Source organism: Panthera pardus, unplaced genomic scaffold, assembly GCF_024362965.1.
Source record: "Panthera pardus isolate Hobbes unplaced genomic scaffold, ASM2436296v1 HiC_scaffold_16, whole genome shotgun sequence".
NCBI classification, from domain to species: domain Eukaryota; kingdom Metazoa; phylum Chordata; class Mammalia; order Carnivora; family Felidae; genus Panthera; species Panthera pardus.
The window spans coordinates 133,111,088-133,134,462 of NW_026526721.1; the positions used below are offsets into that span (position 1 = coordinate 133,111,088).

General features: G+C 42.3%; 1 protein-coding gene across 2 annotated transcripts in view; it reads left to right on the top strand.

The window, feature by feature from the left end:
• The window catches only part of PLCL2 (phospholipase C like 2), a 195,507-nt gene that overhangs the window by 141,547 nt on the left and 30,585 nt on the right, over positions 1-23,375 (top strand). For both annotated transcript variants that reach the window (XM_019435630.2, XM_019435640.2), the window contains exon 4: positions 11,138-11,213. In XM_019435630.2, coding sequence (XP_019291175.1) covers positions 11,138-11,213 — 76 coding nt within the window. The remainder of the gene's footprint in view (positions 1-11,137; positions 11,214-23,375) is intronic.

The following is a 23,375-nucleotide window of genomic DNA, read 5'->3' on the forward strand; positions in this document are numbered from 1 at the left end:
CCTGCAGCTCATGAAGCTGTAAGACCTTTTTGTCTGCATATTTTAACACCACTGCAAACTTCAGAGCAGCAGCTTTGCTGCATGGCTACTCCAGTTCATAAAGGCAGGGTTAGAATTACAAAGTGAAAAGCAGAAGGTAAGGTCTCCCACCACCTTACTAGGCAAGCTGTTTGTCTTCTCTGAAAGGGGAAGACAGGGGAACACGTGAGTTATTTGGTCAACAGGAGAAAGAAATCCTGGGTTTATACAGTAAGTACTCTAGTAGCTGGCTGACTGCGTTCTTGTCTTCCTGCTTGCTCTGTCATTCCTGGAATACTGTGGACACTTCACTGTGCTAAAAAAAAAACAAAACAAAAAAAACCAAAACCTGCTTTTCATTACAGAGAAGTCTCCAATTGCTTGTTTCTTTTAACTAACGTCTATACTTAGTTACACAGACCTGAGAGAAACTAATGATACCTTACAGTAAAACTATGATTGAATTACCTTCTGTTAATTAGGAGTTTCTAGATCACCGTGATGCCCTTGGAGAAAAGGCTTGCTATAAGTAGACAGTAATAAAAGTGGTACTATGTTTAATTCTAATTGTATCTTTTGAAATTTAATTAATGTAGTAATAATTGTTTTAAACAAGCATGTCAGAACTCCAAATGGTCCTTGGTGACTTGAAAGAGTTAATGTAGCATCCAGAAGTTCCTAATCTTTCTCCGGAAGTAGCTTGCTCACTGAATAATTGGGTTTAACGAGCTCAAGTTCCCCTTTCTTCCTGCAGGGATGATTCTGGCCATGTTTTAAGCCATTCTTATCAGTTCACTTTTTATGCTGTCCATCCAAGATGTAGCCTCTGAACTCACTATCCTGAAAACTTCCGAGACTGGAGAGCTACAGTGGTGCATTGCCCTTCTTTCCGGCTTTGCAGGCATTTACTGGAGGCAGAAGGAGCAGCTGACTATGTAGACTGTGTCCCCACTGGACTGTGCCTGGCTGCCCTTCAGGCCGAGGCCAAAGTTCCTTTGCAAGTTGCTGAGTCCCTCTGTACTCCTCTCCCTTCCTTCTGTCCTGACCACAGAGGATACTTGAGCACAGGTGCACTTAGGTATCATGCTGAGATGGTCTGAGGGTGTCCTGAGAGCATATCGTTATTAAGTTAGGAAAGCGGGAGATGTTTTTTACAGCCTTAAGAGGCTGACATGACCCAAAGCCTGGAGAGGGTAGGGTTTGTGTGTGGGTCTCCACGAGGCAGCCATGGTGCACGATGACTCAGCCCGTCGAGTGTGAGAATATCGTGAGTCTTCCCACAGTAATCATGTAAACACCAAGTGATGCTGTGTAGCATAGCAGGTTATTCCGTGATGAGTATAAGGCTGACCATAACATGGAGAGATAACAGCATTATTATAATTTCAGTGCATTTGAACTTAACTATATATGTGTTCTCCACACAGAAAAGTACAGCACAACATATTATTACAGGAACTAGTAGGAATTATTGTATACTTTTTCTGCATAGTTCTATAATTGCATTGGAGTTCCTTTTTGGGAACCTAGCTTAGGTTCCATTTTGTTGCTTAATTTTCAATGATTTTTGTCTTCTTAGAATATCGTATTGTACAAGGACCAGAAACAGCACAAGATTAAAATTCTTTTCAACTTTTTGAAATTCTGTGTACTTCCTGAAGCTAAAACTATTCAGAAGTTTCAAAACTTTGCCAACAGTTTAGAGTAGGATAAACATTTAAAATCTATACACTGGCTTTATAACTAATCTTTTGATCTGTTGGAACTCTAGGTTTTTCCACACTCCCCCTTGTTTTCCCCCAAGCTATTTTGCACAGTGTTGCTTCTCCAGCTCGCCGTCTATTTAAACATGTTTGGGAACATATGGAGACCTGTGGTAATGCTAAATCCCAATTAATCTAGAAATTGGAATGAATTCCTTTTAAATCCAAGTTTGGTTGTAGCTTTCTAGATTATTCAGTTGTCTGCATAAATTAAAATGTTCCTATCTGATTTAAAGTATGATTTTTGATAAGATCAATCACCCTGGTGCATTTATTGTTTTAATTCCTCTGAGCTCTTCCTCTGTGATTTTGTCTTTTTTTTTTTTTTCTTTTATTCCTCTACATAGTGCTCCTCCCAAACCCGGTTTTCCCTTTGTGATGTTTTCTCTCCTCTGCTCCTTTCTCCTCCCTCCCAGCCCAGCAGATGTGTATTACTAAGGACTTCTAGTGGCTGACATTGGAAGTACTGCTCAGAAATCCCCACACATGTCACATTTGGGCCCTCCTTGGGTACCTGGTGGCACAGCAACCACTAGAAAGCAAGAACCTAGGGCAATAACTTGGTTGTTTTGACTACATGACACTATTGATTTTCATGAATTTTTTACTGAATCCAAGTGGTATTTTAGGTGAGTACAGGAGAAACCTATATTGCTGTGTGTATAACAAACATAATGTCTTCGTCTTTTGTTTACATGGTGATTCACCTCAGAAACTGCAGTTTAATTAAAACTGGAGGTTTAATCTGTGAAACGCAGCCCTTTCTAAGTGTTGTAAATGTGATTCTGTATTAAGCGAAAGTGAGAAGTGGTAGATGGAGACGAAGATTTGTGGTTGAGGAGGCTTTATGTCGTGTGAAAATTCAACTAGATACCTACACATGAGATGGTGTGTTACTTTACAGGATTTGATCTGAAATGTAGTGCATAAGAGATTTGTATTGTACCAATATTTAAATAAAAGTTATCTACCAGGGGAGCCACATTCATTCCTTAGGCACATATACCACCCTAGCTCTGAAGTGAACTTTATGAAAAAATCAGAGCATATTGAAAAGCTAGAGAATTCTTGGCTTCCTGAATGTGGACCCTGGGTCACTCATAACTCAGAATTCGCTCCAGATTTATATAGCACTTGACATCTATTCTCTGGCCAAAACTAAAAAAAAAAAAAAAAAAAAGATTGTTAAAATAGTTGGGGGCAGGCTTGGGGCAGGCTTATACGATGCCAAAACCATGCTTCGGTTGAATCTCATAGAAACTGAGAGTCTAACTGCACTTCACGATGAAATTGCATGGGAGATTTTGAAAAAAAGAAACTTCAGAAAGATTCTGAAAGAACCTCCAGTAGTCTGTTCGACACTAACACTTGTTGTGACTATGCAAAATCTACTTGAATGTGATTGATACAGTAAGGAACAATTTTAACCGAAGTCAAATTTTGTGTGTGTGTGTGCGCACAGTTTTGACCACAGGAAACCCTGGTGAGCCTGGAAAAGTACACGTGGCTGACCTGCGTGCACATCCACACCTCACAGGGCACCCGGCTCCCCCAGTCAGTTGAACGGGCTTCTAGCTGTGCCTGTCCACGCCTGCTGTTACAGCCTTGCCTCAGATGTCACATCACCTTTCCTCCACTTCCCATGACCCGCGAGCTGCAGCCGTCCTACCACCCACTTCCCGAGCAAACCTCAGGTCTTTTTCAGGGTCAGGTGCCATGTGCACTGCAGTAGTTTTGCATTCCTTAACTATTTAACACACGTGGAGCCGGGCTATCACTTTTATTCAGCTCCTGTCTGTTTTAAATATGTCACTGCAAGCTTTTTGAGTGCTGGGCCCCTAACCCCATTTTTCCCACTGCATAACTTTGTGTAGTGCAGTGATTTTTAGGAGCCTGTATGTCCCCTTATAGCAGAACTATGGGTACTGCAATTATATTCTCCACAGTTACCAAATGACCAAATCCAGAGCTCCTAATGCTTAGTCCTCCCCTCCTTCCAGAAACTCTCCTCACACATCTGTAAATGTTTAATATCCTCATTCTGTTCCTTCCCCTCTGACCACTCCTGCTGTGTCTCTTACATTGGTTCTCTCTGCTTATTAATTTAAGTGATCTGGAACAGCACTGTGATGTTTTCATCTCATTTATCTTTGAAATCCCTCCCTCGGAGATGCATACATGTTTTCATCTCAGCTGCCACCTCTGTGCAGAACATTCCCAGTTCTCCAATGCCAGAACCAAGCCACCGCACGAGTTTCTGATTGCTGCTACACATTTTCACCATTGTGACCACCAGCTCAGACCAACCAAGGAGGACCTCCACATCCTAGATGAGTGAACAGTAGGAAAGACACTTTGGAAACGGTGAAATGCTTTACAGCTGTGGGTGGGTTAAGTTTGTCTCATCTGTCTAGTTGCCCCTCTAAGAGGAAAGAGGCTTTGGCTCATCCTCTGTGCCCACAGCACGTTGGTCCCTGAGTCCTGCTCTGTCCCCCACACAGTCTCCCACTCTCAGCCTTTCTCCCCAGCCCCTCCACCACCTCCTATGCCTCTCCTGCCCTGGCTTCCTGCCTGAGGCCTGTCCCCACCTTCACGCCCTCGACCCTGCATTTCTCCCTGCACTTCTCCCTGCACCTTTGGTCTCTGCACAAAGCTGAAAGTCTGTACCCCATCCAAGCTGACGCTTCTCTCCTTTTCTAACCACATTTCCCTGTTTTCCTCTAACGTGAATGGAAATGCTTGGAGAGCTTAATGATATTTTGCATTGATTCGTATGCTGCCCGCTCCCCTCCCCACCATGCCTGCAGAGGGGCCCCATATGCGACAGTAGCCACCGATGCTCCTCTCTCTGTGTTCATTAACATTCAGTAGTGGTTTTCATCTGGCAGAGCTTTAGGTCCTTTCTATAACTTTTCTATTATATAGGTTTTTTCCTATACTTTTCTATGATTTGTATAGTGGAAAATGTGGAAATAGAAGTGAAGTTTCAAGAGGAAACGGACAGATTATTCTGGAAACCGTTTGTTCTGTGGAAAGTGTTTTCATGGTGACCTTGCTAGAAGGGACAATGGCCACAGCCATTAATGACACGGCATACCTCGGCCCCCGGATGGCGACCAGCTCTTTGCAAAATGTGGCCAAAGCCCTCCCCTTGTGTGAGCTGGGGAGGGGGCTGGGTTTAACTGTAGCATGCTCCTGGGCAAAGACCCCCGGGTGATATAACTTTTACACCCCCACTCAAGTGTGTGACTTTTATATTATTTTCAAGTATTAAAAGCTATGTTGCCTTTTCCAACAATAACTTCATAAATGGTTTGTCTTCCATTAGTTCAACTTTGTGATATTTTGCTGTGCTTTGAAATTTTACTGAAAGAAAATGTTACCTCTGAATTTCAGTTTCACACTCTCGGATCCTAGTGTTCTTGTATTCGATTTTAAAGTTCTTCAGCCACATGGGAATAATTATTGTAAAGTGTTAAAAAGAAAGGTAGTATTGTTAACTTGGAGAGAGTTTATTTTCAAGAGCACAGAAAAAAGAACCAAAATTTACAGATTCCTGAGGGAGTTTCCCTGTTTTCTGTCCCATTCTCAGCATTAGGGAACTGACTTGCTTTGTAGGGCTATGTAGCACAGGGTGACAGTCCTCCAATGACATTGAGCGTTAGAGACTCCACACAGATAATTCTGATTGGGTGGAGAACTCTGCTTTGGACTAAATTAGTTGGTCTTCTGAAGACCTTGATGCTTGATTCCCATTTGCGGTTCTGTTATTTAATCCTAGAGTCCTGAGAGGCAAGCTGTGCTTTGGTCCAGTCCTCCCTGGGTCTTTCCTGAGCCTGGCAGTACCCAAACCAGGGTACCTGCCACTTGGACATTCACTGTCCACTAAGGCCTGCCATCGATCTCCATGACAGCGTTGGAACCCGGGAGGTGTTCAGAGATGGGGGCGGGTGTATCGTTTCTCTTGCCTCTCCTTTGCCAAGTTTGAGAATGATGCTCAATTACTTGAGTTTGTTGTGTGTCACATAGTCACAGAACCTGTGTTAAGGAACAAACGTTGTTTGTTACCTAGACATTCCCTCCTGTAAGAGCTTTAGCTCTTCTCAGACTTTGTAACTTTATTTAGAAACACCTACAGCAAAAGCAGCAGCGGCGGCCGTGTGTGAAGATGGGGACAGGCAAAGCCAAGTCTTATGAGGGAGGCATTTTCTGTCTGAAATGGAAGTGAAAGCACAATAAAGGGAAAATTCTAGAACTCAGAAGATGTTATTATTGTTATTATTAAACTTCTTTCACCCAAGGACTTGAAATTATTGGCAATTTTTTTTTTTAATTATCAAAATCTGTGTGCCTGGGATGAAAGGAGATTTGGTGCACTGTCCAAAATTAGACATAAGATCCTTACATAAAACTGTGGACTTGCCTGTCCTGAAAACAGAATTTTCCTACTTGATGTGTAAATTTCAAAGCAAAAAATAAAGAAGCAGTCTATAGAAATTGAGTGAAATAAACTGTATTAATACAATAGCAGTTCTTATAGCCATACCCATTAAGTGGAGAAGTTTGCCTTATATTAACATGGGGAGTTACTTTCAAAACAGAACATTCTTTTTTTTTTTAATCTTTATTTATTTTGAGAGAGAGACAGAGTGTGAACAGGAGAGCAGCTGAGGGGAGGGGAACCCAGAATCCGAAGCAGGCTCCAGGCCCGAGCTGTCAGCACAGGGCCCGACGCGGGGCTCGAACTCACAAACCGCGAGATCATGACCTGAGCCGAGGTCAGATGCTCAACCGACTGAGCCACCCAGGTGCCCCAAAACAGAACATTCTTAATGAAAGGCATTTCTGGTTTCTGTCCAGCTTAATAAAGTACGAACTTCTATTTGCCGTTAGTTGAAACTTCCAGCTTTTCATCTGAGTCCTGTATTAAAATCTTATATTAGAGTGGATCAAATTTGTGAAATGGGTTTCTGGGCTATGTGAAGTCTATAGATTTTCCTAATGCATTGCTTCCAGAAATGTAGGAGTTACTGGTAAATGGACACTAATATAAAATCTGTTAGCAACAACTACACAACTACACAAACGCATATTGTACTTCATAAACATGAGCTGTCCGTGCAGTAAGTCACTAGGGCAAGCGGCAGGATGATCTGATTGCTGAGCCAAGACCCACACCTCTGCATTTAAAAGGGACTGATGGAAATGCATTTGCATTAATGTAAATAATGCTTCTAAAACCAACCACTCTCCTGGGCCTTGCGTTATGTTGACATAGTAATGTCATATGTACAGAGAAAATAAGATAATTTAAAGCGGTTTCTCCCTTTGACTCATCTCTTGATATCGCTCTCCATGTATTTGCTTTTGTCTACTCTGAAATGCTTATTCTAGTAGTTTCATGTTAAACATAACTGATTTCTCTCATTTATGATTTCTCTTAATAATGAATTGTTAAGTGGAGCCAACCAAATTGTTTATTGTTGTCATTTTTGAAAGATGTTTTCCCAACGCACTTCACAGAAATATTACTTGAAAAGAAAATTCAGGGGTAAAGTCAGTAGCTGTGATTATACCACCTAATGTGTGTAGCACCTGCCAGGAGTTACTAAATTCCTTTCTGCTTCCGTAGGTCTTTCTGGCTGGACTGCCCTTTCCTCATCTTAATTGCACAGTTGCTACTCGTATGGCAGGGCCGGTCCCAGCGCTGTGGAAAAGCAGAGGCTTTGAGGTCAAGCAGAATTCATGGTTTCCTAGTTGCAGTCCCTTTGCCCATCTTACCAGAGGACCTTGGGAAAGTAGCTTAACTCTCAGGTCTAAAGTGTTCACATCTGTAAAACTGACGCCGTAAAGACCCACCTCACGTGGCTTTTGTGAGCATTAGACGAAATAGAAAGCACCAGGTATGCACCTGATGCAGAGGAGGTGTTGAATTACTTTCATTTTGATTCCTTCGGCCAGCACTTGTACTATTTATAACCACAGCTTGTTATAAAGCAGCAGACCCAGGCAGAGGTTGGTCCCCACTAGATCTAATGGCACCCCCATGTTGTCCCTGCTGTGGCCTCAGTGCCATGTGCTCTACACTCAGTCCTAGTTGTCCCCTGAGTGAAAGCAAGAACTCAGCCATCTGGGTAGGTAGGTACCCTGCCCGCTCGGCCTGCTGGACCCTTAACTTAGTGCACCTGTCGGAGCTCACGGTCCTGAGGAATACCCGGAGGGGCCCTTTCACTCCAGAAGAATTTACACAGGTACTGCAAGAGTTGAGATTAATGAACTCACTCTGTGGACAAGAACTATAAACGGTTTACTACATATTAATGTATTTGTGAGTACTTACCCTAACTGTAAACATGTACCCTAAAACTATAAAAAGATATAAACTGGCAGTTCCTCCTCCCCAAGGAAGTGGTGAAAACATTTAGTAACAGGTGTGGCAAGATGAATCATCTCTGCTAAGGTCTGGGGATATGTTTTCTTCCTGCCTTCTCTAAGTTCCACTGATTGTTTACTGTTGTGCTTACCTTCTCCAAGGCTGGTTCCCTCCAGAATACCCAGAATACCCCTCTCGTATGGTCTGCAAATGCCTGCTGCTGTTTACTTCCAGACCTGAGAGGAACGGCTTTTCACTGGGTTTGCATTCTTCACCCTGGTGTGTTAGCCACCTTCATATTTTATATACTGCTCGTAAATAAGGGGTGGAGAGTGTATTCAAGTCCGAGCCACAAACAGAGCGTCCGCACGACGCCGTGGCACCACCAGTAAGTACATCACTGGTGGATTAAATATCCCGTCCACCTACTTAGGGGTATTTAACTTTGTCACAACCAATAGCCCACGAGCTACGATGCAGTACTGCATTTTGTTATGATTATTGTTTGCTCATAGTCCTGGGTCAGCAGCTATTCTTTATTCATTCATAGCACTTAATTCGGGGTCCCATACTCAGAGAGCCTCGGTAAATGATTATCCCAAGAATAAAGGTTTGCTCCTTCAAGTGTTAGAGAACACAGGAGGCGGGTGAGCTTCTCTCTCCAGACCCTTGAGATGGATGTGCTTTCCTTAAGCCCTGCATGTTTTTTGTAGCTGAAAGGTGCCCAACTATGTAACCTCTGGAGATACCTTACACCAGAAGATGTTCTAAGAATAATAATGTGATTTGTTGTTTCTCTGAACTTCATCACACCAGGCTTTTCGAGTAAAACCAAAATTAGTAGTGGATGTTTGAATCACTGCCAGTGAACATATGAAGGGAAGGCATGCTCGTTCAGCTCAACTTGGGCTACCAGAAAATGCTCTTCCATGACCCCTGGGTAAATGGGGAATCCATCGTCTCATCTGTTTGCAAGTGTCTTCGTTGTGTCGGTCATGCATCCTTCCATTTAATCCTTACAACGTTGTAAAGGTAGTATCTTTTATTAAACTCATTTTATAGGTAGGGAGTTATGGCTCCATGACATTTAATATGGAGATGACACAGCTAATGAACAGCAGAGCCGGGATTCGAGCCCATGTAAATCTGTGCTCTTTCTGCGCCCACACCACCCCCAGTAAAAACTGGGGTTTTGACCACCTTTCCCCCACAGGGCATCTGTATGCGTAAGCCTATGCTTAATACTGCTGTTTTGTTCTACCTTCCCTCTGTTATTGCCCCTGTGCTGCCTGTCTGCTTGAGGACCAGGTTCATTTCATTTTTCTCCTTTTTCCTATTTGAGTGATAGAGGCACAGTTGGCCAGTTCTTTGACACTGAGCTAGCTGTGACAGCCACCATCCTTGCTTGAAGAAGTCCTTGCTTCTTCATATCTCTCATTTGGCCTGACATCAAGGCTGAAAAAGGTTACTGATGACGGTATGAACCTTTTCAGTATGCAAGTGATGTCATGGTACAAATGACTTTATATCGGTGTAATCGAGTTCTTAACTATTCATTTTTATCATCGCCTGTTCAATATGTCAAGCTGTAAAATAGACTATTTTAATTTACAGGCATGACTCAGATTTTGAAGAGTGAATGTGAAAATCATGAATTCTAAAGTGCATCCTCTTCCAGTAGGCTGTGGGCTTTTTGAAGATAGTGGCCATATCCTGTAGGTCTCCGTGTCCCCAGTTCCTGCTCTGGGCCATGGAAATGCATGAAGGCATGAATGAACACCTTCATTGGCCTTAAACCTTTTGGTGTTTACTATAATTTTCTTAGAACAGTGGACAAGTTGATTAATGCTTGTGTGACTCATTTTAAGAATCTGGTATACTTCTTGAGAGGCATGTTGATTATGCTTCGGTTTAAATAAGTGTAACTAATCAAAATTTGGTGTTCTTTCTTTGAATTATACGAATAATCCAACCTACATATATTTGGTTCCTATAAAGTGATTATTGTGGCACTTAGTGATAAATACTATAAAGAAAAACAAGGCAGTAAATTTAAAGGAATAGAGAATGATGGATTGGTGTTTGTTATTTAAAATAAAATGGTCATATAAAATAGATGAGTAATATAATAATGCAAAATACCCAGACATTTAAATAGAAAAAATTGAAATCTATGCTGAATGCAAGCGTCATAGTTGCTCACATTTGAGCTGTGAGAACTGAATCTGGCTCTCCCACTTTCATAGTGATTTTAGAGCCAAAAAGATTACTTCAAACAGATCTTTTCCTAACGTTCTGGTAAGTAAAATGATTGATCAACTATGCCCTGATCCTTTTTTGTTTTGTTTTGTTGTTAAATTCAAGATTGGCTGTTAAAACAAGCACGTATAATTTGGAATAAGAACTCAAAATTGGATCTTTTATTTTTTCCTCAAAATCGGATCTTTTGAAATCATTGATAGGAACATTTAAAATACTGGTTTGAGTGATATCATTAGTGATGCATTAAATAAATACTGTTTTTTGATTGTCATGGTAAGTTTTAAACTAATTTTTGGACGAAGGCATTTTAGCTTAAATGGGTACGGTGTGTAGGTCATAGAGCTTTCTGTAAGATGAAGTTGAATTTTGTTAAAATGCATGGCTGAAAATACAATTTAAAACACAGATCAGATGTGTATACGTATTGATTTCTAGATTTTCACATTGAAACAAACTCCATTCAGTATTGGCTCAAGGTTCAAATTCAGAGTTGTACAAGCCTAACTGTCTGAAACGTGATACTCAGTCTACTTAAACCGTGACATGGGATGCATGATTTTTCATTTCTTCCATATACATTTGAACTGAATAGTGGGAAGGCAGATGAAAGAACACATGGCTACAGCACCTCAGCCTGTTTATAGAGGAGAGCCTCCTGCACCTGTGTAGACTGGCATCCGGTTGTCAGGTGTAATCCCGTGTCTGGATGTTCCCTTTGCAGATGATCCAGTCCCTCAAGGCAGTGATTGAAAATGCAGACGCTGTATATGAAAAGATTGTACATTGTCAGAAGGCAGGTAAGTGGAAGTTTGTTTCTTCTCTTTAAAATAAAATTAGTAGCATCATATATGTAGCTCCTTAAACCATTTTATCTTCTGACACGGTAACCAGGAAATCAGGCATAAAAATTATTTTCTCCATGGCTAAAGAAGATACTAATTCACTACTTCTCAAGCCTGGATAACAAACTCACCTAGGGGAAGCTTTTAAAATATATTGACATCTAGGGGCGCCTGGGTGGCTCAGTTGGTTAAGTATCCAACTCTTGATTTCAGCTCAGATCATGATCTCATGGTTTGTTAGTTTGAGCCTTGCATGAGGAGGCTCCACGCTCACAGTGCATAACGTGCTTGGGATTCTCTGTCTTCCTCTCTCTCTGCCCCTCCCCCACTCATGCTGTCTTTGTCTCTCTCAAAATAAATACATTAAAAAAATAAATAAAAATAAAATACATTGACATCAGCCGGAGGTGTGGTTGAAAAATTCATAGCTGTTAAAAGCTTCCAGTGTTTCTAGTAAGCAGCCAAGATGGAGAACCACTGCACTGACCTCCTGCTCAGCGTCCCCTGTGCTAGTCCCCCATGACCTTCCAGCACACGATGGGAAAGGTGAGTGAGGCTTGAGCAGAGAGGGAATGAGTACTCAGGAAGGAGGGTGGGCACCAGTTACAACCTCTTGACAATTTTTAATGCACTGGCATTTTCAGATGCTGATGAATTCATAAATTTAACATCAAAATGTTACACTGGATTTTAAAATGCTACCATCTAATTAATTTTAGCTGAGATAAAACCCCAAACTCAAGTGTTCTGCATTGTAATAAGAATAGACAAAATGGAATTCTTTCAATTTTCAAATTTTGTGAGAGCGTCATTTTAGAAGATGTTAATGTGGAGGGTATTTATGCTGCATAAATAAGAATATCTGTCTTTAATTTCTAAGGCTTCTGGTTGCTTTTCTTTTTTTTTTTTATACTTTTTTTTTTAAAGTTTGTTTATTCTTTGTAATCTATATACCCAGCATAGGGCTCCAACTCATAACCCTAAAATCAAGAGCCCAGTGCTCTTTTGACCGAGCCAGCCAGGCACCCCTTGGTGCTATTCTTTAAAATCAAGAGACCATAAGTATCACCTAGCCTGAAAAAAAGATTCCTCTCTTATCTCAGAAATGAACTCGTCAAAAATAGATCAAAGACAAAGGTATATATGGCGGTTTTCTTTTTTGGTGTTTATTGAAGGAATATTCACATTAGTGACTAATCAACAGATGAAAACCCTCACCTTGTTTTACTCATCTTGTTAGCAAAATAGTATTAGCAAAGTGATCTTGCTACTTCTAGTCCTTTCTGGGCTAATATTCCCTACAACCACAACTAAAATGAGACACTTCAAACACCATTTTTATCCTGTCACTGTTTTACATAAAGTCGTCTAGCTGACTAGAGTCTGTTGAGGCAGCTCTAAACTTCTAACTTAACTATGCAAGGTTGTCTACGAACTGGCCAGCCCCTCTTGCCATTATTGTATAAAATCTCTTCATTAAATCATCTCGTCATTCATTTAGTAAATATGTTTTGGACTTACACCATGCCAAAGGTACTTGTAAGAGCTATCACATACCAAAATATTAAAAAATAAGATTGATTTTTGCCCTTTAGAACCTTCCAGCCAAGCAGGAGATATGAAAGTAATCACACATACTCAAATGTATTGAGTACTTATTCTGTGTTACTCAGGAGTCTGAACTTGGTTTTGGGGGCAGTGGGAAGCGATTGGTTTTTTAGCAGAAAAGGAGAGAAATTGAGCTGTAAGGTGATGTTCACAATAGCTGTGTGCAGAAAATTTTCATGGGGAGACTTCCCAACTGGGAAGCTGTTGGGAACAGTGAGAAGGGCTGGAAGTGACAGGATGCATCCGGGCTGGCCTTTGGGCTGCCCTTCCCCGCTCCCAGTGTGTTTCTCCTTAGTCAGATTTTCACAGGCCACCTCTCCAGTAAGACTTCTCTCTCTCTCCTCTCTGCCAATCTGTACATTTCTTCTTTTTGTCTCAGCAGTCTTCCAGGAGACCTTTTATGATTGTAGGAATTATGTTACCTAACCATTCTAGTCAGCCTTCAAAATGTGTTTGGTTTAGCTGACAGTTTCAGTTGCTATGTATTTTACTAATGGAGTCTGTCTTCTAAACCGGCTAGTAACCTGTGAAGGCACAGGTTTGCATATTGAGCTACTCTGCATTTTACCCATGGCACCTGTTTTAACATTTTGCACAGAGCAGTCACTCGAATACTAACTGACTAAATGTGATTTGACTTGTATTAAGGATTTGATTCTCCTAAGCCCATGCGATGCCAGAAGAATTGTGGACTGTTAGAATTTGAAACTACATTTATCAGAAAAAAAGACCTATTTATTGACAGTCTGAGTTATTGCCAATTTTTTGCAACTTCATCGATTTATGAAATTTGCTCATCTCTAGCATAATGCAGCTTTATGTCTAATTTCAGTGAGGGATAATATTTGCTTGTATTTAAAAAGCTGAAGTGTCTTGTCTATTAAGAATTTTGCTTGGAAGGCAAAAAAGAATAACCACTATGTAATGGTTCGTGTTGCTCTGAGTTTGAAGATCTTGAGAAGCACATAACGATTATCTTTTGGTTTCACAGTTACTGCTGAACGCCTACACAGCCCTTCTGTTATCCCAAGTGCTTATTTTAGAGTCCTTGATCTTTTGTTTCTCATGTTTACAGTTATCGGAAGGGCACATAGTCATTAGTCATATGAAGAATTGCTAATTTGTATTGGGCTCAAAAACATTTGCATGAGATTTTACTTCTGATAAATAATTGCTGTTCTGCTTATAGAACTTTAATCTGGCAATGACAGAATGAAGACACAGGTACCAAAGTGCTGTAAGAGAGGATTATTTTAGAAGCACTTCAAACTTCTAAACACAAACTTCTATTCTTACTAGATAAGCCTTCATTTAAACAGCTAAGTGACAGTAAGGAGTCACACTGCCACCTCCAGCCACATGTTCAAAAGTGTGCCCAGTTTGGACACGTTCAGACTCCCAGCTATGGGATTGATTTGTTTTTTTGGATCTAGAAATGTGTTTTGCCGGTGGTGTTCTTGGGAAGAGGGAGGGAGGCAGGAGAAGAATGCTGAGAAGTAAAGACTCCCAGCCAAGGTGGGCTGGGAACCTGCAGGCCCCGGCAGGCAGGTGACCCGAAGAGACCCTGGGGAGGACAGCAGGGACAACTGGGTGACGGGCAGTGGGGACAGCCTGCGGAGCCGACTCTTTTAAGAGGAGAGTATGGCAGTACAGCGGGGTCAGAGGGTTAAAGGGACATCTTTATAAGAAAGCCATGCCCCTAGAAATAGGAAAGATCCATTGAAGAGGTGAACAGGAAGGTATTCAAAGATGAGACAGGGGGTAAGGAGGGAAGAAGTGAGAGGGGCAGGAATCCAGTACAGTCAAGAGACACTTGACCTTAGAAAGGGGGATGGATGCCTCTTCTTCCAAGACACTCCAGAAAGCTCTGCCATTTAGAGAAATTCTGAGGAGAGGACTGTTCTGATGCAGTCATAGTGCGGTAGGAGAGCACCGGCTTCAGGAGAGAGGGAGTGAAAGAGGGGTCTACGGACGGGCGGGAGGGTGGGAGCATTCTGTCAGAGTCAAGCACTCTAGTGCCAGTGGAGGGACGGATGAAATGTCGGATGATGCAGGAATGGTATGGGGCAGGTGGGTCTGGGTCAACGCATGAGTGACAGGGATGGGTAAGTAATAAATGGTGTGGCCGTACAAGCATGAGTGTGTACAAACCTGTGAGCACAGGCGAACATGCTTCACACACTCTGTCTCCCAAATCTAACCCATGCTTGTTCTTCCAAGAAGTAGCAAAGTAGGAGATTGGTGAGGAACACACCCAGGGGAGCTTCTCAATGGGAATCTGCAGAGGGGAAGCTTCATAAACGTTCTTCTTTAAAAAGTTTATGAAAGGTAATAAAAGGGTAGCCAGATTCTTTCTGGGGAGAAGTCTTTTTCACTGTATAATGTCTATCTCTTTCTCTCTGTCACTGCCCCAAAATGGCAGCCTATGTTTGAGTTTTAATTTCCTCTTTTAGTCACTGCATTGATCTGTTACCTAAAAGATAGGAAGATGGTGTAGAAGGAAACCCAAACTGCTTTGCTTCAACGAGTTAGATGTTTTTATCTGGTGAATTTAAATGGAAAATAATTTGCTCTTTGGAAAGGAAAAAGAAATCAATGACATACTTCTTGGTAAAGGTGGTATATTAACACATGCATTTAATCTCCACTCCCTTCTGAGCCTCATTAAATGACAGTAAGGAATTTTTGTTTTGGGGTTTTGTTTTTTGGTTTTTTTTAAGGCAGAAACCCATAAGGATAAAGAAAATGGGAGGAACAAAATTTTGGAAATTGAAAAATACCTGAACAAGTGATAATTGACTTAGGTGATGCAAGAAAGCGGACTCTGAGGCTGGCAGTGGGGCACCTGGCCAGCAATCTGGTTTACACTGTGGGCCACCCCCCACCCGCCCAGAACTGGGTGGCACCAGGGGCCCCTGGAAGTTGGGATAAATAAAGGTAGGGATAAAAGAGAGAACTGTCCGAAAGCTGGATTAAGAAGCAATTAGACCCCAGATGGCTGGGAGACTACGTGTGTCCTGACAGTGGAAAGATGAAAATAGCAAAATTTTCATCCTTCATTTGGGGAACTAAATAGGTAATGCTCAGGAAAAAAAAATCAAGACAATATAAGCATGTTACTTAGAAATATGGACATAAACACTAAAAAAGGAAACAAAACCTCAGCTATAGGGGCTGAATACAACTGCTGCTGAAAAGGGGAAATTGGTGACAACTATTTTTCTCTTTAAACTGTGTACATAATTCTGATAAAGATTAAATAACTAATAAATTTAAATTTAATTTAAATGATTTAAAAAAAAAAAAAAGAAGGAAGGAATCAAGGACCTGAAGCTGCCACAGGAACCCCTGACTGAGGATGTCCCCGCCACACTCAACAAGGCTTGGGTGCAGTGTTGAGTGATTAGGTGAGGTTTCTGCCAAAGACCCCAGCCGGCACCTCTGGCGTCCTGGGCAGGCCCAGGGCACAGGTAATGTCTGTGTGCCTGGGTGGGCCGGAGCCTGCTTCCTCTCCTGGCAGGAGAATTGGTTTTTACCCTCTTTCTGAATGACAGGGGAGAATCAGGCTCCAAAGGAGAGACACCCCAGCCCACCCCAGACCTGTTTAAATGGAAGCTCCTTTTCTAAAAGCTCTAAGGGATTTGCATGCATGGCAGGGTCGCTTCATTACTGAGTAAAGTGGGATATAAGGTAACTTTCCAAATAAATGAAAGCTTTCATTACCCTTCGTTTTAATCCTTTTAATGGAACACTTTGTATAATAGATTCTGTGCATCCCTGCTTCCTTAAATTTGGTTTGCCAAACATAATTTGAACTTTGATGACTGAAGGTCATGATGAGGAGCATCTGGTATTATCTTGTGGTTTAATGGCAATTCCCCCAGGAGCCTGCATGTCCTGGAGGACCCCACACCTGCTCTGCCTGCTCAGATCTCTTTCCAGTGTTAATGGTTTATTTCATCTATTCCCATGCAGTTCTCACTTCCTACCGCTAATTTGTACTGTGTCTCCGACTGCCTATTAGTATACTACTCTTTTTGTTGTTGTTGTTTTTTCCCTTTCTAACTTGCTGCTTCTAGTCTGCTGAGCAGTTGGTGTCTCCCCTGTGGCCAACCTTGATGGATTTGTCTCACTAGAAGCTGGTGAGAGCCCGACACATTCCCACGTGGAAAGAACAGGCAGAGCCTCAGGCCACACCTAACATGTCCTGGACTTGATGGCTCAGAGACCTTTTTTATTTTGCAAAGTCCTCGGATCTCAGTGTGTTCTTGGGAGCTGGGGTTACCAGATAAGCAAGCTGTCACCATCCATCTCTTGCTCCGTCCAAGACTCAACATCGGCGTCTTGCCCAATACAGTAAACATAAAAGCATCTAAAGATTTATTCTGAAAGCACTTCTGTGTGAGAAAGTTTGCAAAAGGAAATCTGGGAGCCTATAACTTTTGTTTTCATTTATGTCAGGATGTTTCTCAGCTGTGTCTGACAGAAGTAAGAGGTTCTTCCCTGGGGATCCAGAGATCCGTGTTCTTGTGCCCTCTGTTCAACATCTCGCTGTGTGGTATTAGGTTAGTCACTACCCCTCTCTGCCTCATCTTTCTCCTTCTGAGTGACATTGAATTATATGATTTCCTCCTGGCCCCATGGGTTCTAAAATGCAGTGACCTAAGATCAATTGTCTAATTAGTCATTTTGGAATGGCCTGGTTACAGTTAAGTTTAAACAAGTAGTCCCATCCGGTGGCATCAGGATAGTTAAATTGCAACCCATCAGCATGAGTTTCAAAGGGGAAAGTTAATGCCTAGCTTTGAAGGTGAAGAGTGACTTCTCTGGCGGTGAGACACAGACCTGCCTGGAGTCAGAGCCCAGAAGTCCCTCAGCATCTGTACTCTTCTTAAAGAACGGGAGCTTCCTTCCCCAGGCACTTTAGTTAACTCACAGTTAGTGAAGCCACGGAAAGCCAAGAAGTAGCAGGGTCTTTGGTAGCAGGCCAGTCTGCCCCACCTGCCCTTTTGTTCCCCTGAAAGGTACCTTCATTGCTGATCAGGGAGAGTAGAGAGAATGACCACAAAGGTGACGAGGCTAACTCAGGGCAAAAAAAAGAAAAAAAAACCCTCAAAATAAGTGACTGGTCTCTAGAATCCACTGTATTACCACACCCCTTCCACCTCCTGTACCCATCACCCTGTTCCATTTTGAGATTCCTGCATCAACCATCACACTAATAGCATTTCTCCTAAGTGTGGTCAGAATCTCCTGGGGATGCTTGTTTCAAATGCTATTCCTTTGCATCACCCCCAATATCGAATCTTTGGGGATGGAGCTCAGGAATTTTCAATTGAATGAGCACGTTCAGGTTTTCAGAAACTCTCTTTGGAGGGTGGAGCACAGCAGGCCCCCTTTGGGGTGCATGCTCAACTCTGGGCCTCTTTGGCTCTCAAGGGAGAAGAACTGCTCAGACGCAAATGCACCCTTGCTCATGGGATTGATTGGCAGCCAAATTGTTTTTCTTCCTAACATACCTTCATTGGGGAAACTTCCCCACAAATGAACGGGAGGAAATTTGGGGGGATGCTTGACCTTCCTGGAATATCTCTCCTGTGAGCAAATCCCAAAGCTGTGCTTTCTTGTCACCTCTTCCTCCCTCCTTCCTTTATGCACTCACAGTCTCTGAAAGCATCACTTTTTATTTAAATAAGAGCTGTCAGGGTCCTCTCAGCAGATGGTCTGCTGGAGAGGGGTCAGGCTGCTTCAGCTCTGCACTCCCATACAACTATTTTTGTTATTATTCTGTCACACTTGTTTCTCGAAGTTGAGAAGAACCACAATTCAAGTAAAGTCCACAGATAAACCATCTTTCTCAAATACCAGAAATTTATATATATTTGTATAATATATGTATGTACACACATACCCCTACCCCTAATAGATATCCTTGGCTCTAAAATAAACAGCCAAAATGATCTCTGAGGCTTTTCCAGCTCTCAAATTTTGTGGTCTGCAAGTCCTATAATATAATATAATATAATATAATATAATATAATATAATACAATATAAATAAGGGATTGTAGTAGATAAAAGTGAACAAATGAATTCTAAGAATGTGTAAATAATATCTAGAGGTAAGTCTTTTAAGAATAAGGAATTTTGGGGCGCCTGGGTGGCCCAGTTGGTTAAGCAGCCGACTTCGGCTCAGGTCATGATCTCGCGGTCCGTGAGTTTGAGGCCCACGTCGGGCTCTGTGCTGACAGCTCAGAGCCTGGAGCCTGTTTCAGATTCTGTGTCTCCCTCTCTCTCTGACCCTTCTCCGTTCATGCTCTGTCTCTCCCTGTCTCAAAAATAAATAAACGTTAAAAAATTTTTTTAAAAGAATAAGGAATTTAAAGCAACTTTAATTAACCTGTATTCTTTCATTACAGGTCAGTCCATGCCATGTCAAAAATATGTCGTTATGCATGTTAACATATGAGAGGGAAAGCACACTTATGCATTTATAGAATGTCTTCAATGGCAAGATGTGCTAATTACTTATGAAGATGCAAAAAAAAAAACAAAACAAACAATTAAAGGTCTCTGCTATCTTTTAAAGTTATAATCACCACCAAGCATATGGTGTAAATAATAGGTACAAATGAAGTTTGAAGAAAGGAGGTAGCCCAGAAGGTTTCGTTGGTAGGGAAGGAGTTGGGCTTACACCTAGGGGCTTAGGGAATGCAGAATCAATGTAAGGAGAGCAGGGCTTTTTAGGTGGGCCAAAGTGGAGGAGGCCTCATTATCAAGATGTGCTTTCTGCACACATGGCATATATTGTCCTGGCTGAAGGAAGATATTTGCTTCAGGAAGCAGGAGAAATTAGGATTGTAAATACAGGTTGCTTCAGATGATGGAAGCCTTTTAATTCAGCTGTGTCTGAATTAAATATTTGAGGTTGACTTTCTAGGCCAGCATTTCTCAAAGTTTGATTCAAGGAACGCTGGTCATGCTCTCTGGGCAAAGGACCTCAAATTTTCATAACAAAACTTACTCCCCTTTGGAGATTCTCAGTGCACATCAGCATGCTAAATATCCTCCAGTTTAACTCAACATTTCCGGAACGTACATGGTTATAAGCCCTTATTTCAAGTTCTGTCCATGTCTTGAACACTTCAGGAAAGTGCTATAGGTGGTGGGGTACTAAGTAGTTTAGGACAGGTTTGGTGACTCTCTGAGTGACTGTTCTCTGCCCTTTGCCCTCCATGTTCAGACGTCCCTTCCCGCAATGGGACGTGGATGCTTGCAATGTCAGCATAGGAGAGAGTTGACTGAGAAGGTCTGTTTCTGGTTTGGTGAGCCTGATCACAGTAGGATGGTGTCTTAGTCTGTTTGTGCTGCTGTAACAGATATCATAGACTGGACAGTTTATAAGCGACAGAAATTTATGTCTCCCAAGTCTAGAGGCTGGGAAGTCTAAGGTTATGGTGCCAGCAGATTTCATATGGTGGTGAGTGAGCACCCACTTCCTGGTTCATAGATGGCACCTTCTTGCTGTGTCTTCAACGTGGTGGGAGGGTCTAGGGAACTCTCTGGGGTCCCTTTTATAAAGACACTAATCTCATTCATGAAGACTCCACCTTCGTGACCTAAGCACCTCCCCAAAACTCCATTTCCTAATACCATCATGCTGAGCATTAGAATTGCAAAGTATAAATTTGGAGGGGGAAGCAGACATTCAGACCATAGTAGATGGTCAGATGGAAATAGCTAATAACTTGTTGAAGCAACTGCATTGAAGCTTGGGATGGAGTCAGGCTTACAGATAGAATCAGTGTCATCCCAATGGAAGCATTACTTGTTGGACTAGTTCTGTAAGGAAAAAAGGGTTGGGAGGAAATACTGAAAATCCTGAGAGATGATTATGAATCTGTAATTCAGAACTGGTGCTTTTACTTTAACCTCAGGTCATAAAAGCATTCCTGATACCATATAGTTTACTTACTGTGTTTTCTTACAACCTGAATGTAAACTCCTTGAGGGCAGGAGCTTAGTCATCACGTAGCCCGAACGCCAACAGCAGTGCCTGGTACTCGGCAAACATATGTTGAATTGAACTGAACATTGAGTGCTGCATTTATCTGTTAATTCTTTTATTCACCAGACATTTATGAGGTCCTTACTCCCAGTGTGACAAGAGCTGGGACCCTACTTCCCTTCCCCCAGGGGGGCTCCAGGTGGAATGTCAGGACACAGGCGTGTGAAGAGAGCCCCGCTGCACAGCACACTTCCTATAGAACAGGAGTTGAGTCCAGCAAGTGATGTGTCTGGGAACAAGGCAGGTGGGGACAGGAATTCAGGCAGGGAGAAAAGCACACGCAGGGTGACGCAGGAAGGCCCATCGGCCGTGGCCGTGACAAAGATGGGAGCAGCAAATGAAGCTGGAGGTGCAGGCAGGAAACAACACAAACCCAGAAGCTTTAACATAACATTCGACGACAATGACAACAACAAAACGATATAAATAGACTGCATGAAAAGAATTCTATAGGGCAGAAACTATCAGGAGCAAAGTTGCAAGAACTACGAACTGAGAAACAATGTTAGCCGTACATATCAGAAAGGGCTCATCTCCCTAATATGTAAGGAACCCCTAAAATCAGTAAGAAAAAGACCAGCAGCCCTATATTCTTCAAAAATAACATGGACACAGTTTACAGTAAGAGAATTCAAAAGACTAAAACAAAATGAAAAGATGTTCAACCTCATTCATCAAAGGTGCAAACCTGTTCCAAAAGGTCTAAGTCCCTGCCTTCATGAAGCTGAAATCTAGTTGTGGAAGACAGAAAGTAAACAAAAAGCAAATAATTAAAACATTGGCTGTCAGGCAGCAGTGAGTGTTTTTGGAAACAATGAGGCAGAGTGCCCAGAGTAGGCAGAGGGCAGCTCTTGTAAATAAAGTGCTCCCGGAAGACCTCAGTGACTTGTGATGGAGCCGTGATGGGAGGTAGAGGGCAAGCCTTCCAAACATTTGGAAAAGAGATGCTCCCAGAAAGAGGGGCTACAGAGGCAGAGGCCTGGGTGTGAGAGCTGATGTGTCAGAGCAGGAATTAGTAGGCCAGTGTGGCTGCAGTGTCGGCAGGACACGGAGGGGCGGGGAGGGGGTTGGGTAGGAGCCAGCGTTAACAATGAGCCAGAGTTAACAGTGCCAGACACAGGGGCTGGCTTTGTTCTCAGTGAGATGAGAGGTCTTTCCCTGGTCTGAGCAGCAGAATGGCTGCACCAGATCACTTGAGGACAGGGCAAGGCGGCTATAGCAGTGGCTGGAAGACCATTCAGGAGGCTTTTGCAACAATCCAGCCCACCCTCTGGTTGTGGTTTGACAGGTGGTGGTTGGGGTGGAAGTGATGCGAAATGGTTACACTCTGGATATTCAGCTGTATTCTGGATATGTCAGGATTTATGGTAGGTTGGTTGTGGCTTAGGAGGGAAGAAAGGGAAATCAGTATGACTGCAGGATTTGGGGCTCGAAGGGGGAACATTACTCTTCACTGAGGTGGAGGGGATTGGGGAGAAGAGGCTCGAGAGGGAAGGTCAGGGACTTGGTTTAGACATGTTAAGTTTGATATGCCTAGTTGGAAAGTTCAGGTGAGAGGTCCAGACTGGAGGTAGTGAGTTTGAAATCCATAAGCGCAAAGATGGTCTTTTATACATGGAGACTGACATCGTCTAAGAAGTGACTGTGGATAGAGAAGACGGAGCCCTGGCCCTCCAATATTTAGATGTCAGGGAGGAGATGTGGAGGACCAGGCACAGGAAGTCAGGATGCAGCCAAGCGATAGGAGGAGAGAACTGTGATCTTCTGAAAGATGAGTAAATAAGGTATTTCAAGGAGATGCCACTTTTCATGCATCAGATCCAAATGTTTGTATCCAAGACCACAAAGTTACATCACACATGAGTCATGATGGATTGGTGAGGATATAGGGGAAACTGGTATCTGTCACAATGCTGGGGCGGGGGGTGCGGTCCATGCCTAGGGAGGACCATATGGCAGTAAATTTCAGATTTACAAGTTACGTACACTTTGAACCAGCAATTCCATTTTTTCAAAGTTTATTCTACAGATATGGTCACCTACGTGGGGAAGGACAATATGTAAATAATTTTCTTTGCAATACTGAAATCAAGCTAAATGTTATACCCTAAGCATTCAGTAGGAGGCCCTTATTTAATACATTCTGATAGATCCATAAAATGGAACATTATGCTACCATAAGAAAGTAGAAAAAAAATATAAGCTTGTATATGTACATTCACCTACACACACACACACACACACACACACACACACACTACATATATACACGTATATAAGGAAGAATTTATATATACATATAGGTTAAATATATATATCATGTACATTGTTTTCAAAGGGAAGGCAAACTGTGCTATTTGCTAGTATTTGTTTTAAAGGGCCGGGTAGAAGAATAGGGTTCTGTGTGCTTGTGAGTGCATCACTCTGTCTGGGTGGATACCTA